The sequence below is a fragment of the Stylophora pistillata genome, chromosome 3, assembly GCF_964205215.1.
Source record: "Stylophora pistillata chromosome 3, jaStyPist1.2, whole genome shotgun sequence".
Taxonomy (NCBI): domain Eukaryota; kingdom Metazoa; phylum Cnidaria; class Anthozoa; order Scleractinia; family Pocilloporidae; genus Stylophora; species Stylophora pistillata.
In genome coordinates, this window is record NC_142521.1 from 38,091,660 (window position 1) to 38,114,988 (window position 23,329).

The window sequence follows — 23,329 nt, forward strand, 5'->3', positions numbered from 1 at the left end:
GATTAGGATAATTTCAATACGTCATTTCCTTAGAAATGTTAGTTGACAAATAAGACCAGAAAAACCATGATTAGATGATTTTATAATTTTATAATTTATATTTTATGCACCCCAACAAACGCTCTAAAATTTCCTGTGCTCATTGATTCTCAGGGCTTCTTGGAAAGGTGAGAGTGGAGCCAATTTTAACTCTCCGGGAGCCAAAACTCGATGTCAGGCCAATTTTTTCCCAGTCTATCGCCAAGAATAAGGGATATGGTCAGCTGATGTATTTCATGAACCGAAAGACCTACAATATCTAGGAGAGAAATTAATAGAGGCCTTTTGTATAGGAGCATGTTTTGTTCTGAACGGTACTACCCCATGCGCCGATCGAGGTGAATCCACTCGCACAACCTTATGGAAGGAGAATATAGATAATTCTGTACCCTAAATGAAGAATTTTGTTGATGTTAAGAGCGAAAGGAGACTTTATACGAGGAATTGTTTATTAGAAGCCTCAATCTCAACTTCAAAACTTTGAAAGCTTGTCAGAAGAAGTGTGATATCTGCAAGATACCAGCACAAGTTGGCCCGTTCCAAAAAGCAGTTCCCCGCTAAAATTTTGATCCAACGGCTGGCGAATGCAAAACGTTCACCTTTGGCAGATGCATGCACAAGCAATGAAAACAACTTTGAAACTTTGAAATCTTTCCAGAAGAAGTTCGATAAAAAGTGTGACATCTGCAAGCTCCAAGCTGAAGCCGATCCATGTCTTGCATCCTTTATCCGCTACTATTATGACGTGAATACTGGAAAGTCCGATACGTTCATCTATTGCGGTTGTTTTGGCAATGAAAACAACTACGAAAATCTAGCGGCTTGCTAAGGTAAGTGTGTCATGTGCAAGCTACCAGTGGAAGTGGGCCCATGCAAAGCAGCACTTCCCCGTTACTATTTTGACCCGACGGCTGGCGAATGCAGAAAGTTCACCTTTGGGGATGCGAAGGCAATGAAAACAATTTTTAAACTAAAAGGGCTTGCCAGGCTAAGTGCTCCTAAAGAAACAAAAGGTACTTGGACTTGAGAGGAATTTCGGTAAGTAAAATTCATTTAACTCGCATACATGGAAGATTATAGTCTGGCACTGTTCATTGTAAGGAATAAAACTCTTCGTCAAAAATACAATTTTTCCCGTTATAATTTCGCAACAGCAGGAAGGATTTACTGACACATTTGATATAAACGATTGACTTTTTTTAACCATCGGGGTCATATTAGCCGTTAATTCCCACAATTTGTTTTATCAGTGGCTTTTTCTTAACTTCACCATATCTGTTTATTCGATGCTTGAAAGTTAATACCTACCGGTATTCATGACGCAAAATATAAGGCGCCCAAAGGTATATAAAAAACAAAAAATAGAAGGCTGGAAGGGGGCAGGGGGTAAGGATAGGATTTTATGTTTATTCTGTTGCTGTGTCAGTCCGTTCGGGAGGTATTTATGTAAAGTTTGAGAGAGTTTAACCATCGCCAGAAATCGAGGACATTTTGCTCCCGCATTAATTGGTCAGCGGATTGCAGTCGGATGAAAACAAAGATAGTGGTTAGGGCAAGTTCCATATTAAATATTGAGCGATTTAAGTTCTGTGGACCTTCTTTATGGAGAAAAAAGCAATAAAAAACAACTTTGAACATATCACTTGGTATTTTTAAGGCAGAGCGACTTATAGCAATTTGCTGTCTGATGTAATGCAATGGAAAATCTGTACTGAGCTTCGATGTCCATTCAAACTGGCTTTATTTGTAATCGTCTACGGATGTCAGACATTTTGGTAATTGTAGCTTAAACCACTTGCATTAGATAATGGGAAGATCTAGGCAAATCTTACTTGAAAAGGGCTTTTTCTCCCAGTTGAAAACACAGTTCAACGGGCGTACTATACAGATCTCTTTGATCTGCTTCCTAATTTTCGCGCGAGAAAATAATTTTATTCAAGGCTGCACTTTAGTGTAAGGGGGTCTGGATTGAGTTTATTTCCCGTCAAACATTGCTCAATAAGAAAAAAAAAATTTGGCGACAGTTTGAAGGTTTCGCAGAGGGTTTTTCTTTTAACGCTTTCCCTTCTGGTGCGTTTTCAAGGATGGTCTCAGATCACAGACTCCACAGAGTAAAAATAGCAATTTTCAAGCTCTTTTGGAAGTATCTTATTGTCAAGAAATGTCCCTTTTTATGGACGATTTGCTTACTTCGAACTTCCCTTTATTTAAAGTGAGTGGGAGCTAGTTGACTTCTTGGAGGGTCGCTCCTCAAATCGAAGATCCTTTGCCATGGATTACGCTATATATGAAACAGACTAGAGGTAATGACTAGCCTCGAATATCGAACATTGCTGACATTGCTGGAGGTAAGTAGACAAACAGCTTTTGAATTATTTTTCTGCTAGAAGTACAGCTTAATCTCTACTGAACACGTTTCGAGTCGGAGCTAGGGAATACTCTGACCCGTATTTGTTGTATTTTGGATTTTTGTGGAAATCCCATACATTTCCTTACACGATTTCGCCGCCATTAGCTTCTGAATACGCACGCGCGTTCGGCATTTTGACCCAAATTTCTGGCAATGCAAATTGTCTTTCAGAGATAGAGCGTGCAGAGACTCCTAAACGAGATATGAAATTTGAATATATTCCTTCACCTCCTTTGATTTGGATCTGCTGTTCGAACGTAACATCTCCGAATTAATTATGGGTGGAAAAGTCAGTCATCTTGACCCCAAAAATAGATTTGTTCCTGTATAACACACCACTCGCCTATTCTTGAGCAATATTTTGCAGTGATAACTTTACGCTACAGATAAGGAAGGCTATTTCGGTTGGTTCTCGATATATTTTCATGAAGATGGGCCTAGGAACAGTGGGCGACTTACGCGACTAACATAAGCAGGGGCTTCATGATCTTAAGGGATAATTGTTTCTTCATTTTCAAAGGATGCGGCTTTAACTTAGTCTCAAGATACACCAGAGTATCACAAGTAAAACGAATAGAAGGGTATTTCTTTTTCTTTTTTTCTCAAATCTTTAGGGAATGGTTAAGGTGCAAGAAATGTGAGTTAGTCAATAAAAAAATCAAAATGCAATCTTTGTTGTGATTTCACTGACTCGAGTTTAGTTGCCGTTGCAAAGTGTCCTGCAATTAAAAAATTGTGTCAATTACGTTCCGCTGTTATACAACTGAATCTGATTAAACATTGCTTCACAAAGGTAACTTGCAACAGAAGAGGGTTCCTCCTTTACAGATGAAAGCCCTCTCTTAGAAAAGACAGGAAAAGGTGTAAGGATCCTCTCCATATCAGCTATGCATTATCTAAAGTGGTGATTAGTACGGTTATTTAAAACAATGTGTATTAAAAACTGAAGAAATTCATTCGGTTCATGTCCGGAAAGAACTGCATTGCTCTTCTCACATGATAACACAATCAACCTCCGACAAAGCTCCAGCAACACCCGCAATGCCGTCGGCGACTTTTTCAGCATAAGGCGCCGCTGGAGGATACAAGGCTATTAATTTACCAGCCGTTGGACCAACTTTTGCAATACCACGAAGAACTATCCTTACGAGAGATTCTTGTTCCTCTTCGTTCTCTTCCATCCTCTTCTTTATATCGGCGACCATTTGAGCCCTCGAGGCCATCATCTGAGGAACATCCCCTTGGTTGTCGTCCGCACAAATATCCATCTTCTTCAGGAGTTCATTTTCCTCTTCTGATTGCTTTCTTCTCAGCTCCTTCAAGGACTCTTCGATCTCTTCCTGAGGAAGTTCTTTCAGTTGTTCACGAAGCTCTATTTTCTCTCTTTGATGTTTGGCGATCATTTCTGACAACCTCTTCATCATTTTCATATGCTCCTCGTTTTTCTCTTGCATTTCCAGTAACCGTTCTTCTAGGGCATGGTTTTCTTCAATGAAAGCCTCTCGTTTAAGTTTGGCTTCCCCTAAGCCTGCTTCCCTCATATTCTGCAATTGTTCTTTCTCTTGTTCCATTTCATTTCCCATTTTCTCTAGCATTCCAGCTCTTTCCTCTTCTAATCTGGTAATCAGCATTTTCATCTTAGCAAACAGAAAAAAGACGATCATAATGCTATGTGTACTAACGCAAAAAGTAAAGACTTCACAGGCTTGGTTATTCACTGTTTACCAGTCCTCATCTATGAATTGTTGATCAAGGACTTTATTCTTGGAGAAAAACTGAATGCATTTCAATACTATCCAAAAACGAAAGAGAAAATTGTGAAGCCGCACTACTTATAACTCAGTTCTTGCTCAATTTGCAATAAAATTAATCAAGGTTGTTACAGTTATCTCCTTCTACAAAACTTCTTTATCATAATAAACAGCGAATAATACTGATATATTCTAGCAACGCTAAAAAGACGGTTTACCTCCTTCTCTTGTTCTTGATTTTCTTGCTCTAAGCGCATCCGCTCTTCCTGAAAAAAAAAAAAAGAAAGAAAGAAAAAAAAGTGATAGTAAAATATCCTCACCACATATAAGAGCCCGAGCGCAGAAAGCTACATGTAAATTATGGGAGGATACCCACGACAGCAAGGGCAAGAGGCTTATAAATTGTGGGGAACGACGCTGAACACCACCAGGGGAGGTTGAAGGGGCGAAACCTGACCGTAATTGTAGCGAACTCCTTCAAACTGACCAAGAAGTGAATGACAACGGGATATTTAAGGGAAAGACCGCAGGTCAATCTCGTCGGAATTTGAATACGTAGCTATTCCCGCGTGCCGGGAAATTATGTATGTAGTGAGAGTAGTATATATACACAGAGTTAAACGTCTCTTATCGTAAAACCCTATCACAGCAAGGGCAACCAGAATACTTTAAATTTACTGAAAGATCGATTGGCAGCAGTAATTCATTTTACACGAACTGGACTTAGAACATTTTGATTTCACTGACAACAACTATTCGCTTGACTCTAATGATGACTTCCGATTAGACTGTACTATCACATGTTACCTCCGCTTTTAAACAATTTACAGTAATCTCTACCTATGACAAAGTATTGTTTATGTACACAGTGAGCATAGGATTAGTTTTATAGGGTAACGCATCACCCACAGCCGAGTCTCAATTAATAACCATCATGCCTTTCTGTTGCGTTCAAGTCAATCAGAGTATTCTGATCTTTCTTTTTAACTCCGATCCGCTAATCTCACCATACTTTTTTGTAATATTATCATCACACTCACTGACCTCAAGTCGTCTCCTTTCCCTCTCTCTGTAAGCTTCGGCTGCCTTGTCTCTCGCTGCATGTTCGTCAAAATCCTTAAGTTGCCTTAGGATACCGATGTATTGCTTAGTTTCCGCTGCTATTTTCTGTACGGGGATAAATAAATTATTAAGAGAATACTGAACAAGATGTATACATCCTCTATAACGTTCGATTCCCAGCCGGACACGATAAGCCGCTTCGATCTCGAAAAGCGATTTAGCAGACAGAACAGGTCCAAAACACCTTGAAAGAGAATTAAAATAATTTTGATAATTTTAACTTCCTGATTATAAATTTTGTCAGGCCCAATTTTTTTTTAGGTGGCCTTAGGGTGAGGCAGAATTTGGTAGCTAATCACTAACAAGAATTTAACAAAAAATAATAGTCGCTCGAAGGAACAAAATATGTTTAACTATCCAAACTAGACAGTAACTCTTAACTTGGCTCTTCTTTTGGCTCTTTCCTTTTAAGAAACTGCTTTTATCAATAATCAGAAATCTGCATCAATAACCGAATAATCGGAAATAACTAATGTTTTCTTACAGGGTGAAAGTCAGCGAACGCAGCAGCAATGACATCTTTGGCGCCCTTTGCTTTTGCATCGTAGTCATCTTTGATGTGCCGGTAAACTCTCAGGATGTCATCAAATGCTAATTTTGAACCATCTCTTCCTTCCAGTTGCTCAATGATTGGGTCTAAGTGCTTTTTCTTTAGTTCTAACAGAAGATTTTCGCAGCCTTCTTTCGTTAATTTTGAATTCTTAGTCTGCCACTCGTTCAACTGTCGGTTTAAGGACATCTGAAAATGCAAAACAAATCAAAACAAAACAAAACCATTTAACAAGTCAGTTTAGAGGTAAAGAATGGACACTACTAAAGCAAGGCAACATACAATATAATACCAAGGAAATCGTTCTGTTTCTGAAAAAGACTGACTCTTGGAATGCTTCACTACTGGCATAGCAAGATAGCTCGGCAAAGTCAACATACATTACGTCAAGTCCCTACGGCAAACCTTGACCTTTGTGTAAATTCCTAACTGTTATCTAGTACCAGACTTATACCCTTGAATTAAATTTTTTTCTTCGCGAGGAAACTGCTTTATGAACCTTAGAAGAGACCAGTTTATTGATCTCCCTCCCCTCCCCCCACAAGTATTATTGACCCGAATAACTGAGCCACACGTGCCAATTACACATACGTCTTAAGCCTGTATCTCAGTTATAGCTACAGCCGAGGAACGTCACCTTAAGTTGCCTTAGTTGCTTCTCTATTGTGTTTGTTGAAATGCCGATCATTTCCCCCAAGAAAAGCTCCTCAGTTTTCTCCAGTGCAGAGTTGTGATACGCCCGTATTTCATCGTTATCACAAGGCAGTATTTCAGACAGTACTAAGGTCAAAACCTCACAATATTTTCTCTCGCAGGTTTTTTTAGTTTCAAAACATTTGGTTTCTACAAACAGGTCCCACGCTCCTTGTACGTTTGGAACAAAACCAGGGGTGTTGATTGCATCAACATACTGGGTCACCAAAGCGGCAAGACCTACAACAACAACAAAAAAAACCTCATTTTGTTAATAAGTACTTTGATGCTTATTTCATTTTGCAAACTTATTACAGTATTTTCCTTTTCTCATTAATGAATTCAAATTGACCTCAAATTATTTCAAGCACTGTTTTTCACTGGAGACAAGTCATCATTGGTAAGCAATTGTGTTTAGTAAAGAAACGAAAGGACGAAGACACAAAGGAAAAACACAAAAAAGCACAACAGACCTTCACCAGTTACAAGCTCTCCTTCTGTGTAGCTGTGTTTTGGAACCAGTATGGACTTTACCAAGCGTTTAAAGTCCTCTAACTGGCGCAAAAATTTTGTCTGTAGCTGATCCTTATTCACGCTGATGGTTCTCATTATCTCTCCATCAGCCGTAGGAAGAGGCAGGGAAAACGCTTCAAAACCAGGAAAGAATCCTAAGATGCCTTCAGCTACCTGCCGGCTCTGTTGACTCCCACTCCCAGAATCCTCTTCGCGGAAAACCTTGATAAAGCAACCATCAATTGATAATCGTATATCAGACTTACATTCTAGGAAAATAATGTGCAGTACAAAGTCAATCATATGAGTGCCAGACTCCACTCTTTCATCAGATGCTTTGGTAACAGCATGTGATGAAAGTAACAGTAACGTCCATGACAATTTGTAGATACCAGGGAGACCAAAGTCGATAAAGCATCAGTAAAAATGGCCATTAACGCCTGAACTTGATAATTAACAATGAAACAATGGAAAGTTGGACATCAAACACTGAGACAAATTGCGCTTTCCTAAGAGCCGAAGTCTAAAACTCAATGTTTCGATATACCCTGCGTTAACAATCCGACCACAGTTCTGACTACGAAGTTCAATGGATAATTATATATTTAAAATATTAGACGGGTTCTTGTTCCTGTCTTGAATTCTAACCTTTTTCAAGAAGTAATCTTTAATGTCCTTGCAGTATTCTGGAATGGCTTGCGTTACATCCCTCAGCAACCAGATAAAGAAAGGAAACGTTCTATGAAAGAATTCTGTTTCGTTTTGGTGAGGGGATGCTCTCCCGTTAGATCGGGCGTGAATTCGTCCAGAAAGCTTTGAGATAAAGCTAAAGAGCAATTAAGGAAATCTGGACCTTTATGGTGTTTACATCTATTCGGATAGATTCAGTGCCCCTGTCCTATCCCTCGTTGAGAATTAATTACATTGCAGGTTTTCACTGTCACATCATCAACAAAACCCGTCCGACAAATAAAGTCAAGAATCAAAGAGAAGGAAGAAGATGAATATTCAGTCGCGCAAAGGTTCAGGTTTGTGCGATATTTCAATGTCTTAAAACTAAACCCAGAGTAATCAAACGGCAATAGCCATTTTTCCAGTTGTGGGCTTGGTGGCCAAGCCTTTGAACAGGAGTGAGGCTAAGGGTAACACTGTCATGATACAGATGTTGCTGCTTTTGAAATGCACATATCTTTGTTATCATGCTAACTAGATACTGGTCTCTATAACAATAATGTCACCCTTAGCCTCACTTCAAATCAAAGGCTTGGCAACTAAGTACACAACTGTAAAATGGTCTATTTTAAGAAGAGCGCGACGCCAATGAAAACTCATAAGAACTCGGTAAAGAAACGAGTGACTCAGTCGTGATGCGTTTTGGTTTTCGGTTGTGCAAAGGTTGAATTACGCTACCCACCGGAAACATCTCTATCCAGCGGGGAGTGTTGTGCGTTTTTCTTTCACTCATCTGCTGGATGGCGATGTATCCGTTGTAAAGCGTTATCCGCCCTTCATGCAACTAGAGCCTGATCGATCAAAACTTTAGCGCTGGGTTTTGAGCTATTCACAAACCGTAGTATACCAAGGCCTATGCAATTGCAGACAACTTTCGACACTTTTTGAATACTTCTCTATAGCAATCAGTAACCTTAAGTCATCTAAACGCGAGTTAAAAAAAAAGTGACAGCACAGAGCAAATATATTGTCAACAACTGTAGTAATAAGACAGTAAATAGTTGATATAGCAAGGATACTCTAGGCCCTCAAGATCACGCCTTGTGGGGACACCGCTAGAGTTATAAATAAGTATGGAGGCCAAAAGAACGGTTAAGGTAAATATCTGATTATCGTCACGGCCTGCACCGGAAGCAGCGTCAATCCCCTCTGAATCCAACAGCACCACTGTAATCTCCCTGCCCCGTGTATCCTAGATAGTGCAAAGTCCAATAAAGCTTCGTGATGTGCCAGAGAAAACCATTAATTAGCTATGTTATAACTTGCACACTATCGTTATTGCTTTTGGGTTTTCGACGTCACGAGCGAGGCTTCACAACTGGAGATGGGTTTGGGGAGAAGGAGAACGATTCACTAGACAATGGATTTTAGGTCTTTTCAGTTTTAACAATCAGTCAAAGACTGGTTATTCAGAATTTCTAAATAAATAATTGCTATGGGCGGCATATCAGCCTCTGTAATTCTTACCGAACCTTAAAAAAAAACTTTAAAAAAAAATACCCAAAAGTGCCTTCACTACGATTATCATTTCTTTTGGAAAGAGAATAAAAGAACAGGGAATTTTTCTATCGCTACTTTTGCGATATCTACTGTGACCTTCGTTAATCTATTTGCTTTTCCTCAGATTAAATTCAGCTGCTCTTGGTAGAGTGGTGTCATGCGCGTCAAGGCCTTCGTTGGTAAGACACACATTGTAGATTTCGAAAGCAGAATGATCTCAACATTGCCGCCTATGTAGTTTTAAAATTTCATAAGCAACATTCAGTGCATTACCAAGGCAAAATTTACGGCTCGCACCTTATATTTCTCCGGCACAATCCACATCCAGATTCCCATGGTCTCCGCCACCATTTTGTGCCCAAGTGGGAATACCTCTGGTTGATCAAAGATTTGGCTTAAAATGTAAGACTTTCCTTTTCTGTACGGACCAGCGATGGACACAGTGCATACTGGGCCTGTTGTACCACAACAGAGGGTAAGGAATGATAAATTTGATGGTTGAACAAAGATTTAGTGATCTCAATAAAAAATACCACGCAAGCTGTTAAGTTCAGCGAATTGTAACAAAGAAAACAAAGAGACAGAGGAAAAGAAAGGTGTGTCACTCATCAATCAAGGTCACATTTAAGCTAACAGAAAAAAACAAATTTTGTATTAATGTCATCATCATTATCATCTTTTTATCATCATTATCATAACAATCATTATTAATGTTATTATTTTTATATCGCTCTAGTAATTGTGGTCATCTTCATTATTGATGCTATCATTATTATCATTATGTCGTTTATTAATGCAATCATTATCGTTAGCATTGTTATTGTGACAACTACTATGGTAACTTTTATTATTACTATCATTTTTGTTATTATCATTAATTGGATTATTGATATTATTAGATACAATGAATATATGAAGTTCATATATTTTGAACTGTGGTTGTAGATACGTATGATGCACGATCCTCGCAGTAGAGAGCGCTATTTATGCAATAGCGAAATATATGAACTTCATATATTCATTGTATCTGATTTATCATCACGGGTTTATTACGAATCAACTTAACGGCCTGCTCCCAGTTGGCTTGTTAGCTCAATTGGTAGAGCGCTGCAATAGTATCGCAGAGGTCAGTGGTTCCAGTCCCGTACAGGCCTGATTTTTTTCAGGTCTAATTTTCGCTATTGCATAAATAGCGCTCTCTACTGCGAGGATCGTGCATCATACGTATCTACAACCGCAGTTCAAAATATATTAACTTCACATATTCATTGTATCTGATTTATCATCACGGGTTTATTACGAATCAACTTAACGGCCTGCTCCCAGTTAGTCTCCTTCGCAGCCGCTCGGGCCGGAGTCACGCAACGCTCCCCGTCCCCACGCGGCTGCTTCAAACCGACATACATTCCTTTCTCTTTGTGTTGCGCTTTTGTTTGGCCGGACCAATGAAATAGTTGTCATTGTATACGCTGCACCAATCACACGAGAGGTCGTGTTTTCTTTCGCGGGAAAACCCTTGCGGCATACAACGTGCTATGGAAGAGACGCCTAAGAAGATCGTGCAAAGCAATAATAAGTGTTTTATTTGTTCATCTATCCCTACCAGTAAAAATAAGATCTATATATTTGGTAAAACGTCCACTGATTTAGCTGGACTAATTCGATCGTCGCTGGAATTTGACGTAAATAAATACCACGAGGACAGTAATTTGTTTGTTTGCCGACGGTGTTTTCAGCAGTTAACTAAATACGAAAGAGCAGCGAAAAAACTGCGAGAAATCAAACAGGAACTGCTGTCTGCTTTTAGAAATAGAGAGCAACTGAGGGAAAAAAGACTTGGACGCAATGAAAACAGAGACGATCCGGAGACGATCAACAGTGGAGATGTGCGAGTGAGTGCTGCAAAAAGTCTTCGGTTCTCTACGGAAACTTCACATGTTTATTCCGATCCTGCCGCTTGTACTTCTTATGCTACACCGCTAGCTCAGTCCACTCTTGCTCCATCAAGCAGACAAGCATTCCTCTTTACCGGAATTTCACCCATTCAAACCAAGAATAATGCTTTTTCTGACAGTCAGGGTGATGTTCATGGCGATCCTTGCAACGTGTCCACGGGCTTCCATTTGTCAAAACCTGGATGCTCTGATAGCACCATTGTGAAGTTACATGTACATTATCCGAGTAAAAACTTGAACAAAACCCTAGTTGGCTCCCACCAGACTCTTGGTAAGGCATTAGCTCACGGAGTCCCTTCCCAAATCGCTAAGGCTGTCATGAATTGCCCAACAGTGCGAATTCATGTCGTTTCAAGTGTAATAAAAGCTGTATCAAAGGAAGTATCAGGGTTATGCGGCAAGAGCAGGCCGTCATTGCTTAGAAAAACAAGCAAGGAAGATTTGCAGAATTTTGATCTTCAAAAGTTGTGCGAAGAATGGCAAGAAAGAGCTCCAATATTTTACGCGTTCCTGTTGAACAGTGCCAGCCGACCAAAGCCGGCAAACCGTAAAAGCACTTGGTTTGGAAGTGTTGCACTTGCAGGATCGATACTCTTGAAACAAAGAAATCGTGAAATGAACGCAACTGCTGCTGTGATGGGGATTTTGCTGAAGAGCAAAGCTGCTGAGGTAAATTTGATCCCATAACGTCTATACTGTTTTTATCGGGCTGAATCGAAGTGGGTCAGTGGAATCAGAAGGAAGGGGAAGATGATATATTTTTAGAAAATTTAAATACACGTGGTTTTCAGTGTAAAATTATGTAAAAAATTGTGTTTTAATTGTATCCTTGGTTCATAGTGTTTTTTGGTTTTAAACTGATAACAAAGGAAACCATAAAGATAAAATTGGAAAACAACATGAACTATTAATATCTCTGTTTTCCAATATTGTTAGATACTTTCTTACAATGTTTGTAAACACAGCACCAAATACACTGTACAAGCCAAAACAGTTTCATCTCACGAGGATAAAGTTATTTTTAAAACATTAATTTAGTCTTGCCCCTTGTGTACAGTGAATGGTTGTGTTAACAAACACTCAGTGTGCTTAGGTCATTATTAATAATATTGTTATTGGCACAATTGATTGCCTTAATTGAACTTAACAAGTTCAAACTTTATGTGGCAGTATTTTGGCCTACCTGCAAATAGCCACAGCTACATGTAATCTAGGTGGCAAGAGCAAAAAGATCTTATTTCTACACTTACATGCACTTGATATTCTTCTATAATAGGCTACTATTTCCAGGTTCAACAAGCTCAAACTTACTAATTCCAACTCAAGCATACTTAGTAAGCTTGATGAACTGGGGAAGGATCACGATGCAGATCTAATCACTACCAGAGACCAGATTTCAGAAGAAAATACCACCCTAATGAGAGTAAAGGAGAGGATTTCAGCAATTATGGAAAACCTGGGAATGGCTGTAATCACCTCACCTGCATTGCTGGCTGCCACATGGGAGGAGCATGAATTGAAAAAGTCTTTTCATCCTGGATTTGTCATATCCTTTGACAACCTTGACTTTCAGGTTAAGAGGAGGAATATGACTAAGGATAACCAGAATCAAGACTACCACTGGGTCAACCACCAAATGGTGGAAAACCGAGTTTCTGGCAACTCCCTTGAAGTCAGAAAACCTGATCCTGAAGATATTGTAAATATCCCAAACACCAGGTTTCTTCCCAATTTGTACAATCAGCATAATCAACGTTTGGACTACATAATTTTGACATCAAGAATTTTAGTATCATACTTCGAAGTCTTGAAGCCACTGCAGGATGCCTGCATATTCCACATACCACATATATACACTAGGGAGATGTCTCAGAAGTCCAAAAAGGTATGCATTTCATCATTAAATGTTAATTCTTAGGAGTAAAGTAAACTTGGGAATTGTGGGGTCATTACTTTTGAAGTTCTATAAACTTTCATAAAATAATACTAATAGTATCACTGAAATGATCTTATTGCATAAATTAACCCATTTGCTGGCTGGAAAATATAAACCTGTTGTTTGTAATTTCATGCCTCTCAGTTCAAAGTGAATGCTTAATGTCTGTTGGAATGTTTTCTATTAAATACAGTTCCTAAGAAAGTGTACACTGTTAACTTTCTCTCTAAAATATTGTATTTCCAACTGATGTTTGTTTCTCCCAACAGGTTCCCCTTGGACTTATATTCAAGGATGAGAATGTTAATGAGGACATGCTGGAAATTTTGCAAATGTTCCACACCTATCTCCCCAACTCTAGTGATGCAGCCATTGAAGTGGATGGACAGCTGTTTTCATGTGACCAGTTGACTGTGGAGAGAGCTGTTAATGTAATAGCTTCAGTGGCAAATGGACTAACACCACAGGATCGCTTGGATGGGATTCACTTGCAACTTGGGGATTGGCATGCCTCAGTGAAATTGCTAAGTGTAAGTGTCCATATTGGTGTACTTGAATTACAGTCAAGTCCATTTAAAACACAATGGAGGGCCAATTATTATGATCTGGTATGCACATCAGCAGATATGCTTCACTTCTCATTTTTTACTTACCAAATTGATGAGGGAATATACACCATAAAGGTGAACTTCTGAAATTCAGAGCTATTTGTAAATGAAGAAGCAAATATCCAGATAACTTCTGCTGAACTCTCAGAAAAAGATAATTCCCCAACAACTATTGTTTAAAGCCATGGTTTGTTCATCTTACCTAAATCTTTTATCCAACATCTGGGGTGCTTAGCTCAAAAGCTACATGTATAGTCCTCTTAATTCACCTCCAACTTTCTTTTTTTTTTTTTTTTACTTAAGGAAATACTCTGTAGACTTCATTTTATCTTAAAGTGTGAATAAAATGAAGTGAACTGAACTATGGCTAAGACTGTAATAGCATGTCTTGACCATGGACAGCATTATTATTTATTTAGGTTATTTGTTTTGTTGTTTTTAGTTGATCTATTCAAGATTCTATAGTGGCTCTTCAGCTGTTGACCAGTGTACCATGTTTGCGGACCGTACAGTGATAAACAGGAGGAATGTTTGCAGTGATGTCAAGTCAGCATACAGGGCAGACAGGGATTTCCTATCAACAGTGTTGAAGTCCAGGGTTATTGCTGCTGCCATGAATGTGTTGGGACTTGAGAACAAAACAGGGAAACCATCCAAGTTTGTTCTTCCTCCCAATATTGAAAACCTCCAGGAATCGAAGAAACTCAAACTGCTGCATGAGCTTGCAGCCAAGGTGGTTGATGGTTTCATTTTTCAAGACAGTAGTCATTTGGTGGACCGCATCCTGACTGCTGAAGAAAAACAGCAGGTGTTGCAACAGCAAGAGCTGACAGATGATGACAAGTTTCCATGTAGGTTTCCTGGATGTAATGCAAAATACAAATACAAGAAGAGGAGGAATACTCATGAACTTTCTCATGATCCACCACTTGTTGCTGAGGAACCTTCTGTTGAGCTTACCACTGCTATCCCTACACCATCCTTAGACAAACAACACAATGTTGATGATGTCTACAGTTATAACTGTGCTCTCATGACTGATGCCATGATATTTTTCAATTTCCTTGACGCCATAAAGGAAGGTGACGGTGCACGAGTTATGCGGCAGTATAAATACTTTCTTCTCTACTGTAGAGCTGACGAATCAAGAAGCACCAAATATGCACTTGAGATTTTGTACCAGTTCTTCTTAGTTCATGCCTTGTTGTCAAAGAGGGACAGGGAGAGGTTTACTTGGAACCGATTTGTGAACAATCATGGTGTGAAAGGGGGAAATATCCCCCTTGACGAAGACATGGAACACAGTAACAATTTTGTTAAGCAAGGGATAAGAAATTTGGGGCCTCATTTGACAGAGTCTGCAATTTCGCGAGTGTGCAAAGCAGAGAATGCAACACGCACCATTTTAGACAAACTTGATGGCAGTTTGAACAGACAAACCCACTCAGGCAAGCATCCAGAAGGTTCACCAGATAAAGACATAGAAGAACTTGTCAACAGGGCAGTTGACCTGGATGTTTTCACAGAAACTGATGGGCGACACTACCAAATGTTCAATGACTTTAAGAGGGACAGACTTGAAGACCTGGATCTATCAAGTCTGTATAAATGGATCAACAAGCACAAAAGGAATATCCAATTGGGCTCACGTGCTAGATGAATTATTTTATTGAGGAATCTTTCTTTCAAAGCCCCAATCCTTTCCCCAAGGTATTCCCCAAAGTAGCAGTTTCATGGCTTTGACTTTAGATCAGTAATAATATACACTTAATGTATGGTTCCTGGGGAAACAGTTTCTGTTTTCCCGAGTCCTCTGTCTTGGGAAACATCAGAACTAAAGGGAAAACAAACTAACTAGTTTCCCAAGGGACCATACATTAACTGCTGGCTACCTCAACGTTTTCCAAAGTCACTTAGGGCTTCATTCCACTCACCCCTTCAATTAATAATATTCGATAAGATATTAGTCCACGCCAGTCCAAGTGGCTGCGAAAGGAGACTAATAAGATCAAGATTTTATTGAAAAAAACAATATATTAGAATGAAGAACACATGATTACTAACATTTTATAAAATTGCAAAATGCAAAGGATCTAATTTGATACAGATCCTAAATTTAGATGTTCCAGTTTCATAGACCCTGGCTTTAGGCCAGCAATGGAAATCCACAACTGTGTGTGGGTGAAAATATGAATTTCTAGTGTGTGTTACCAGTAGGTGCTTGATTAACTTCAACTAAAGTGAAAATGATTGACATAATTGGATTGGCCAGAACACAAGGCCACATAATTGTTATCATCTATATGACAATACTAAGTAAAATCCTCTATTAGAATCTCTTACAAAAAAAAAAAACAAACAATATTCTACAATGTTGTAAAAAACCTTTTATTTTGGGGATACGGTGGAGAGGTTTAGGGTACTGGAACAATCCAATAATTTACTAATCTTGAATAGGGTCAATTAAATGTCCACTTAATATTAATTACTTATTAATAATACATCATAACACACCAGATGTTCCAGCAAAAGCTGTAAGCAAATCATTGTCATCATCAACAATGTCTACATCAGATGAATCATTGGGTTGATTGCCAAGGAAAGAACTTGTATCCATCTGGGAAAGTGAAATGTTGTCCATGACCATTTCAAACAGTTCATCATCAAGTAAAATATCACTCCATTTGTCAAGTTGATCCTCACTAAAAACAACATTGTCGTCATCATCATCATCATCATCATCATCACCATTGACATCATAAGCATCATTGCTGTTGAGATTTGTGTCATGAAAAGTTTCACTAATTACTCGGACAATCTCTAGTGCATGCCTTTTATGCCAGATTTCCACTGTTCTGTAAACATCAGACATTTCAAATATGTGCTCCAGGTTATCAAGAACCTGTGAAATTTGAAGATCTCCAAATCCTAGCATAAATAGAATGTTGGTCAATGTCCTGAGATTTGCTTTTGCAGCCATGCCTACAAGATCAACCAAGAGTGACTTGTGATACTTTATCAGGCAACTTTTTACATGCTCCCTCAGTAGTGGTTGAATATCTCTTGTCCTGCCTGAACTTGTGCTACTCTTTGCATCTACAGACACAGGATATTGAAGTGAAGTTTTGCATTCTGGCAAACCGCAGTCACAGTTATTAGCGCAATTATCACAGCAGAGATGTTTCAGTAGAGGCCTCTCATTATCATTGTCGAAGTGTTCCAGAATTGCTTTTCTTCGACAATCAGTTAATTTAATAAACAACTTAATGTCTCCCTCCATGTGATTCAAAAGCATGCCATTATACAACAAAAATGAGCTACTCTGACGGCCATCACGCCCAGCTCTCCCAGTTTCTTGAACAAAGGCTTCAATATTCTTTGATGGCCCATAATGGATGATCCTGTGAACAGCTTTGCAATTGACTCCCATGCCAAATGCTATAGTCGCAACTAAGACCCTTATGATCCCATCCTCGTGCTGGAAGGAGATCAAAATGTTTTTCTTGTTTGAGGCAGGGGTGCATGAATGCAACATCTCTACTTATAAGGGCAATTTTTGACCAGTGCTTGTCTTCTCAATGAAAAGGTCTTTCCCTAATAGTCCTCTTAGCATTCCATAGATAATCCCACACTGTTTTATGGTCTGACAGTAGATTATGGTCCTGTCACACTTATCTTTTAATTTCCTGATGTCTTCTACAAGCCACTCAAAGAATAATTCAAGGTCACAATCTTTGTTCATCTTTGTAACTGAATAGGTAAGATTTACCTTGTTTGGACTTTCTTTAATGTCAAATGGATTCTGCATTAGGAGAACTTTTTTGATGGTGTCTTCAGGTAGCTTTGTTGCTGTTGCAGTTAATGCAACCATTGGGGTATTTGGAGCAAGGGACCGCAACTCATACAGCTTTCCATAGCAATGACGAAATGCAGCCATCTTATTGCTTTGGGATGTCCCCCTGTATAAGAAAAACCAATAACCATCAAAAATTTAAACTGCAGCAAAACAATGAAAAGGATGGTATTTGATCAATTTGCATTGCAAAGCAAGATTAAAATTTTATAAGTGGAGTGCTAAGCAGAAACTTTAAGCATATATATATATATACAGACTCCACTTACCACTGCCTTATTACGTGGGCTTCATCGATGGCCAAAGCACATAATTTTTTGGAATACACAGAATTTCCAAGCATTGTTCTCCACCGTTCGTTTTGAATCCAAGCTTCTGGGGAGCCAAAGACAACAGAAATCTTTCCCTTTTCTATCAAAGTCGCCTCTTCTTCAGTGTAAGAGCTAATGTTCGCCGCTGTAACTCCCTTGCCTCTCAAATATTCCACTTGATCATCCACTAGAGTGAGCAAAGGCGACACAACAACACAAATGTGGCCTAGCTGACTTGATACGTGGTCGATGACTAACGGCAAAGCTTGAAAAATCAGAGATTTTCCGAAGCCAGTCGGCAAATTAACGAAAATATCCTTTTTCTATTCAATTAACTTCGATATTGCTAATTGCTGATGCGAATTTAAAGCCTGTATGCCGAATTTTGACGCTACAAGATTGAAAGCTTCTTCGAGATCCACCATTATCTGATACATAAAAGGAGCCAGGTGATTGGTTGAAATTTAACGCGCGAACATTCGCAAGAAAATGAAAGCCAAACATTGATTGGTTCATTTCCGAGAAAGGAATGTATGTCGGTTTGAAGCAGCCGCATGGGGACGGGGAGCGTTGCGTGACTCCGGCCCGAGCGGCTGCGAAGGAGACTACCTCCCAGTTGGCTTGTTAGCTCAATTGGTAGAATGCTGCACTAGTATCGCAGAGGTCAGTGGTTCGAATCTCGTACAGGCCTGATTTTTTTTCAGGTCTGATTTTCGCTATTGCATAAATAGCGCTCTCTACTGCGAGGATCGTGCATCATACGTATTAATATTATTGTTATTAATATGATACCGTTTATTAGTGCTATTACTATTGTCATCGTAATTATTAATGTTATCATTATCATTATATCGTTTATTAATGAAGTTATTATTGTCATCATTATTTAAAAGACTAATATTAGATTTTTATCAGACATTTTAATGCATTTTTCAATTTTTAAGCATTTTATCATAATTTTTGTAAATATTTTTAGCATTTATAGTGAATAACGGTCCATTATATTTTACTACTGTGATTATTTTTATCATCATCATCACTGCCTTGATTATTGTCATTATTATCAATATTATATCATTTATAAAAATTGCTATTACTATTGCCAAGATCATTATTAATGTTATTATCTTTATTATATCCTTCATTACTGCTCTTCTCATTATTATCTTTATTATCAAGGTGTCATTATTATTGTCGTTATTACTATTATTATTATTATTATTAAGTTTATTATTATTTTATCGTTTCGTTTCGTTTTGTCTTTCTTATTTTTAGCCTTAAGGAGTTATCTTTTTTTGTAACATGTTCAATGTTTTATTGTTATAATCGTGATCATCATTATTACTATTATTAATAAAATAATTATTAGATTTAATCATTTATATATTCCTTCGTGTATGTTTTAATTGTTGAATTTTCTCATCTGTCTTTCCTCTATCCCTTTTTCCTCTGGGAACGCTTTATATCCAAGCAGTGAGTGTTTGTCACAATTAAACCTACAATCTATGTCATAATTTTTTAAAATATTTTTCCCTTCAGCCATTGCTAATTTTGATAACAGGAAAATTGGACTGCCTGAATTAAATGAAAAGCAATTCAATTGAGAGTATGCAAGAATCACAGCAATTGTACGTGTACCCTACAGTTGTTGTTTTAGTTTATAAGTTTTGCAATCGAAATATTTCGTGTCACACTGAGGGGGTAGAGATCGGTACCTTTAACTTTCCTCAACTCCTGAAGGGTTTCTTCAACAAAATACAGCGAAGAACGCTTGTCTTCTGTCTTAACGCATTGTCGAATTCTAGAGTTCCACTGATAGTTGTTAGGAAGACAGAGTGGGATTGCTCCAGCTGAGTGACCTGCACTTCGTCGAGTCCCACCTACAACAAATTAAAAGTAACCCGTCTTATTTTCGTCCATATTTGTTTCTCTGCGAGGTAAACCAGGATAATTTAATATTGATTGCACTGATTTTTTTAAAAGTATTTTCCAAATTTACAGCAGAGAAAGAAACAATGTAAAATACAAAATTAACTGAAGAAATGTTGGCAATAAAACCTGTCAGCACAAATAAAATCATCGGATTTGTTATCTAGATGTTTCGCCCCATTGCGAGTTCGCCCTCTGAACAATAAATTTGCCCCACCTTCGGATGTCTGCCTCTAAATCATTTCACGTTCCTTCCTTAGGGTAAAAAACACTCCCCCTTCTTTTGAATAATAAACCTGTTTCGATCAACATAGTCAACATAGTAGCAGACTACGAAAGTACCTACGTCGCTACGGAACGCAAGGCACAGCGACACAAGAGCGCGAGTTTCCGCACCAAATGAAAACGTTCTGAGGTGAGAAATGAGTTCAAAGATTTGAGGGCGACCTGGTAAAGGTGGGGATGAACCTGATTTGTTTCAAAGGGCGGTCTGCGACCTGTAGATCACCATCATTTACTAATGATACATTCACATACCTCCGGGAGCGCTTTGTACATGGTGCACCTCCTCTCTCCGGAGTTGTCTTTGATGAATAGAGGAGGGTGACGAAGGGGCTTCTCTCGATGGTTGTTTGCCGTCTGGTGTCCCTTCACTGCGTTGCACCTGGAACTCCTGTCAACACAAACACAATCACATGAGCATTACCTCTCTAGGCGTTTTTTTTTTTTTCAAACAGCCTTTGAAATCTCATGCGCCAGAGATCGATAGAAAAAAGGTGAAGGTAGGTATACACCTTTGCGTAGCTAGTGAAGGGTCCTGAATCTGTCTGGACTACAGTCACCCTGGTATGAAGAGTGTTGTTGATCATGAGTGATCCTAAGATACCCCTCTTGATCAGTTCTGTCGGCCAAGTCAGGCCGGAAAGTAAAATGTGACATTCGTTTAGTCTAATAGGTTCGGCATATCTTCTGTATAATAATGAACGTCTCGTCATTTACCAAAAAGCCAAAGAACAGACATAAAAATGGAAAATGTTTCGAGGAAAAAATTGATTAGTAAATAATGTGCAAGTAAAACTGCATGTTCAACAGTTGTACTTACTTCTTTTCTCAACGATTTTTCATCTCCCATAAGCGAAAGTTGCATCGCCTTTGCTAAAGCTTCTTCTTCACTTTCAGTCTGGTATGCACTCCACGACTGCAAATCAAAAGAATGATAACAGGAAAAGGCGACGAGCCTGCAAACTTTCTATATAGGATACATGGAAAGCATCATCTCCCGACTGGCCTAGAATGCAATACCTCTGCGCGAGAATTGATACTCATCCTTTCGCACTTGCCAATTTAAAAATATGCTGTCATGGCTCGAGTTCTTAAAGTAATCACATATGTAACTGATAGTTTACAAGGGTGAACAATTTTATCTGTTTCCCATGTAATCGCTCCCAGTGTTTTCGCTTCGCTCCCTGATTTTTTTTTCGTTTGACTCGCGCAACAGACTAACCTGGAAGGATTTGCTTTTAGTGGGATTAACTGAGGGATATATACACTTTTAGATACAGACTCTTGGATAAAATGGCATGTGTCATTCTTGGCTAAAAAAAATTCTCTCTATTGCAGTTATTAAAGTTACATGTCTGCGTGCATAAATAACAACAACTGAAAGCTTACCGCCATTATTGTCTCTCTGTCTCACTGCATAGATATACCGGTTTCCGATGTTGAGATTTCTTTTCACGCAGTGTCTCCAATACTTTAAACACTAACACAAAAAGGAGAAACATGTCCAGCTTGATAAAAATTAAAATTATTCAATCGAGTGGCAGCATCTCTTAGCTTTCCACTACAACAATCGTTATCATTTCACGGGAAAAATTCCATTTCTCAGAAATCATAAGAAATTGTTGCATCAAAGCAAACGCTTTCTGTACAGCAGATGGACACTTATCAGCCATGCAATGCCTGATGTCGTACATATACATTTCCTTTCATCGCATCTTGTATTTTCTCTCCGTTTTGGACGATGTGCTTTATCCGCCTTTGTTAGATACATCAGTTGTAGAATATTTTTGTCGTTTCTCACCTCACGTGGTTGCGTTACTTTGTATACGACATTGCAAATTCATATCTACCGCAATTAAATTGGGAACATATTTTTCACCGACGGCCTCTTTCTACGAAAACATAGCTAAACTTCAAGAAGCTTTCTTGAAACGAAAGCATTTGGAAAATCATGTGACGGACTCTAAAAGAATGCTCTATGAACGCAGAAAAATCACACCACCGACTTTATAGTAATAGCCTGTGGCGCCAGTAGCACTGAAGGTTCTTTGAAAAAATACTAAAAATAAAAAAGAAAAACTGTAAATTGTAGTTCTTTTTCTCGGGCCCCTTAGGATTATATTGATACATTGTACCTTAAAGTCAAGCTTTTTCCTGTGGCACAGTCTGGTATAATATTTTACGCAAAACTGCACTTCAATCGACCTCTCGACAAACGCGAACGCTCGTGACTCGGCCTCGCAGATTGACAAGTTTTGAGATCAAGAGTCATTCTTAGAGAGAATAATTCTTGCAGTGTTCCAAGAACCCTGGCACGGAATATGTCATTATTCAGCTTCCAGAGTATACCGACCAACTCAAACAAACAAACCGCCGCTCGAAGAAAGGAAGAGTACCGGAAATTAAATTGATATCGAAAGTAGATTCGTCACACCTTTTACCGAATAGGAGACATAAGCAATAACTCAAAACTATCTTTTAGCAACAGATTATCAAATAGAAAATAGCGTTTTAGTAGGCTGGATAGTAATAAAGGCATTTCGTTTCGTCTTTTTCTCGAAATTCGTGGCTAATGCAAATACCCATTGATAAATTAATATATCGGGCAAGCTTTTGTTTAACCTGTTTGACTGTTATGGAGAAAAGGTTTCACAAATTTACTTGTGCACGTTCGCTGTCGATCACAGTAACGTAAACGTTTATTTTCATTGGAATGAAACTGCAAGACAACATATCAGTATAGTACTTGTCCTCTTACCGTGAACCGAGCGACTTGTCGAGATGTCTCCATGTGTGTGTTTTGTGACGAGCGATAGTTTTGTCGGCAGTCAAGGACCGGTTATTAAAGGTATTTGCTTTAACTATAGATAACTTACCAACCAATGGACAGCAAAAAATTCGACAGATGTAGCTCCAACGTTCCGTACAGCTTTACAAAGTCGTACATAAATTCCGACTTCGGTGTATTTCTCGGAAATAAATATTTACCTTGTACCCAGTACACAACGGCTCTTCAACTAAACATGTCACGCTGCTCGAGTTGGTTTATGGTGGTTATAACTTGGAGCATCTGCAATCTAAGTATTTTGATGTTGGCATACTTTTAGCTTTTACCACGACAATGTCCTGTGTTTCTTGTCAGCCT

At 38.7% G+C, this 23,329-nt stretch overlaps 3 protein-coding genes across 4 annotated transcripts; 1 reads left to right on the forward strand and 2 right to left on the reverse strand.

Moving 5' to 3' along the window:
* Positions 1-3,007: 3,007 nt before the first annotated feature.
* LOC111341807 (uncharacterized) lies at positions 3,008-23,320 on the reverse strand. 2 transcript variants are annotated; one of them, XM_088751696.1, is made up of 14 exons: positions 23,173-23,320; positions 21,574-21,664; positions 21,005-21,100; positions 20,440-20,575; positions 19,689-19,853; positions 9,608-9,765; positions 8,830-9,002; positions 7,727-7,904; positions 7,039-7,300; positions 6,510-6,805; positions 5,807-6,061; positions 5,245-5,367; positions 4,419-4,466; positions 3,008-4,086 (listed from the first exon to the last, which is right to left on the reverse strand). In XM_088751696.1, exons 2-14 carry the CDS (start codon positions 21,577-21,579, stop codon positions 3,442-3,444), a joined length of 2,541 nt encoding a protein of 846 aa, XP_088607822.1. In that variant the 5' UTR covers positions 21,580-21,664; positions 23,173-23,320; the 3' UTR covers positions 3,008-3,441. The 2 variants fall into 2 exon arrangements, with proteins under 2 accessions (XP_088607822.1, XP_088607821.1); XM_088751695.1 differs by having other exon boundaries at positions 23,061-23,280.
* LOC148735985 (uncharacterized) lies at positions 10,620-16,294 on the forward strand. Its single transcript, XM_088751686.1, has 4 exons — positions 10,620-11,934; positions 12,542-13,150; positions 13,471-13,731; positions 14,252-16,294. Exons 1-4 carry the CDS (start codon positions 10,846-10,848, stop codon positions 15,467-15,469), a joined length of 3,177 nt encoding a protein of 1,058 aa, XP_088607812.1. The 5' UTR covers positions 10,620-10,845; the 3' UTR covers positions 15,470-16,294.
* On the reverse strand, positions 15,805-18,072 carry LOC148735986 (uncharacterized). Its single transcript, XM_088751724.1, has 2 exons — positions 17,932-18,072; positions 15,805-17,768 (listed from the first exon to the last, which is right to left on the reverse strand). The coding sequence occupies exon 2, from the start codon at positions 17,342-17,344 to the stop codon at positions 16,313-16,315; it is 1,032 nt and encodes a 343-aa protein (XP_088607850.1). The 5' UTR covers positions 17,345-17,768; positions 17,932-18,072; the 3' UTR covers positions 15,805-16,312.
* Positions 23,321-23,329: the final 9 nt, after the last annotated feature.

What these genes read in the sequence shown, in the direction of transcription:
- LOC148735985 (XM_088751686.1), top strand. Translation starts at nt 10,846, where the DNA reads ATGGAAGAGACGCCTAAGAAGATCGTGCAAAGCAATAATAAGTGTTTT. An exon ending in TGTCTCAGAAGTCCAAAAAG is followed by an intron (nt 13,151 to 13,470) that starts GTATGCATTTCA and finishes TTCTCCCAACAG; the next exon opens with GTTCCCCTTGGACTTATATT. An exon ending in CCTCAGTGAAATTGCTAAGT is followed by an intron (nt 13,732 to 14,251) that starts GTAAGTGTCCAT and finishes TGTTGTTTTTAG; the next exon opens with TTGATCTATTCAAGATTCTA.
- LOC148735986 (XM_088751724.1), bottom strand. Translation starts at nt 17,344, where the DNA reads ATGTTGCATTCATGCACCCCTGCCTCAAACAAGAAAAACATTTTGATC.
- LOC111341807 (XM_088751696.1), bottom strand. An exon ending in GGAGTTGAGGAAAGTTAAAG is followed by an intron (nt 9,766 to 19,688) that starts GTACCGATCTCT and finishes GTGGTACAACAG; the next exon opens with GCCCAGTATGCACTGTGTCC. An exon ending in TTGTGCCGGAGAAATATAAG is followed by an intron (nt 9,003 to 9,607) that starts GTGCGAGCCGTA and finishes TGCACTATCTAG; the next exon opens with GATACACGGGGCAGGGAGAT.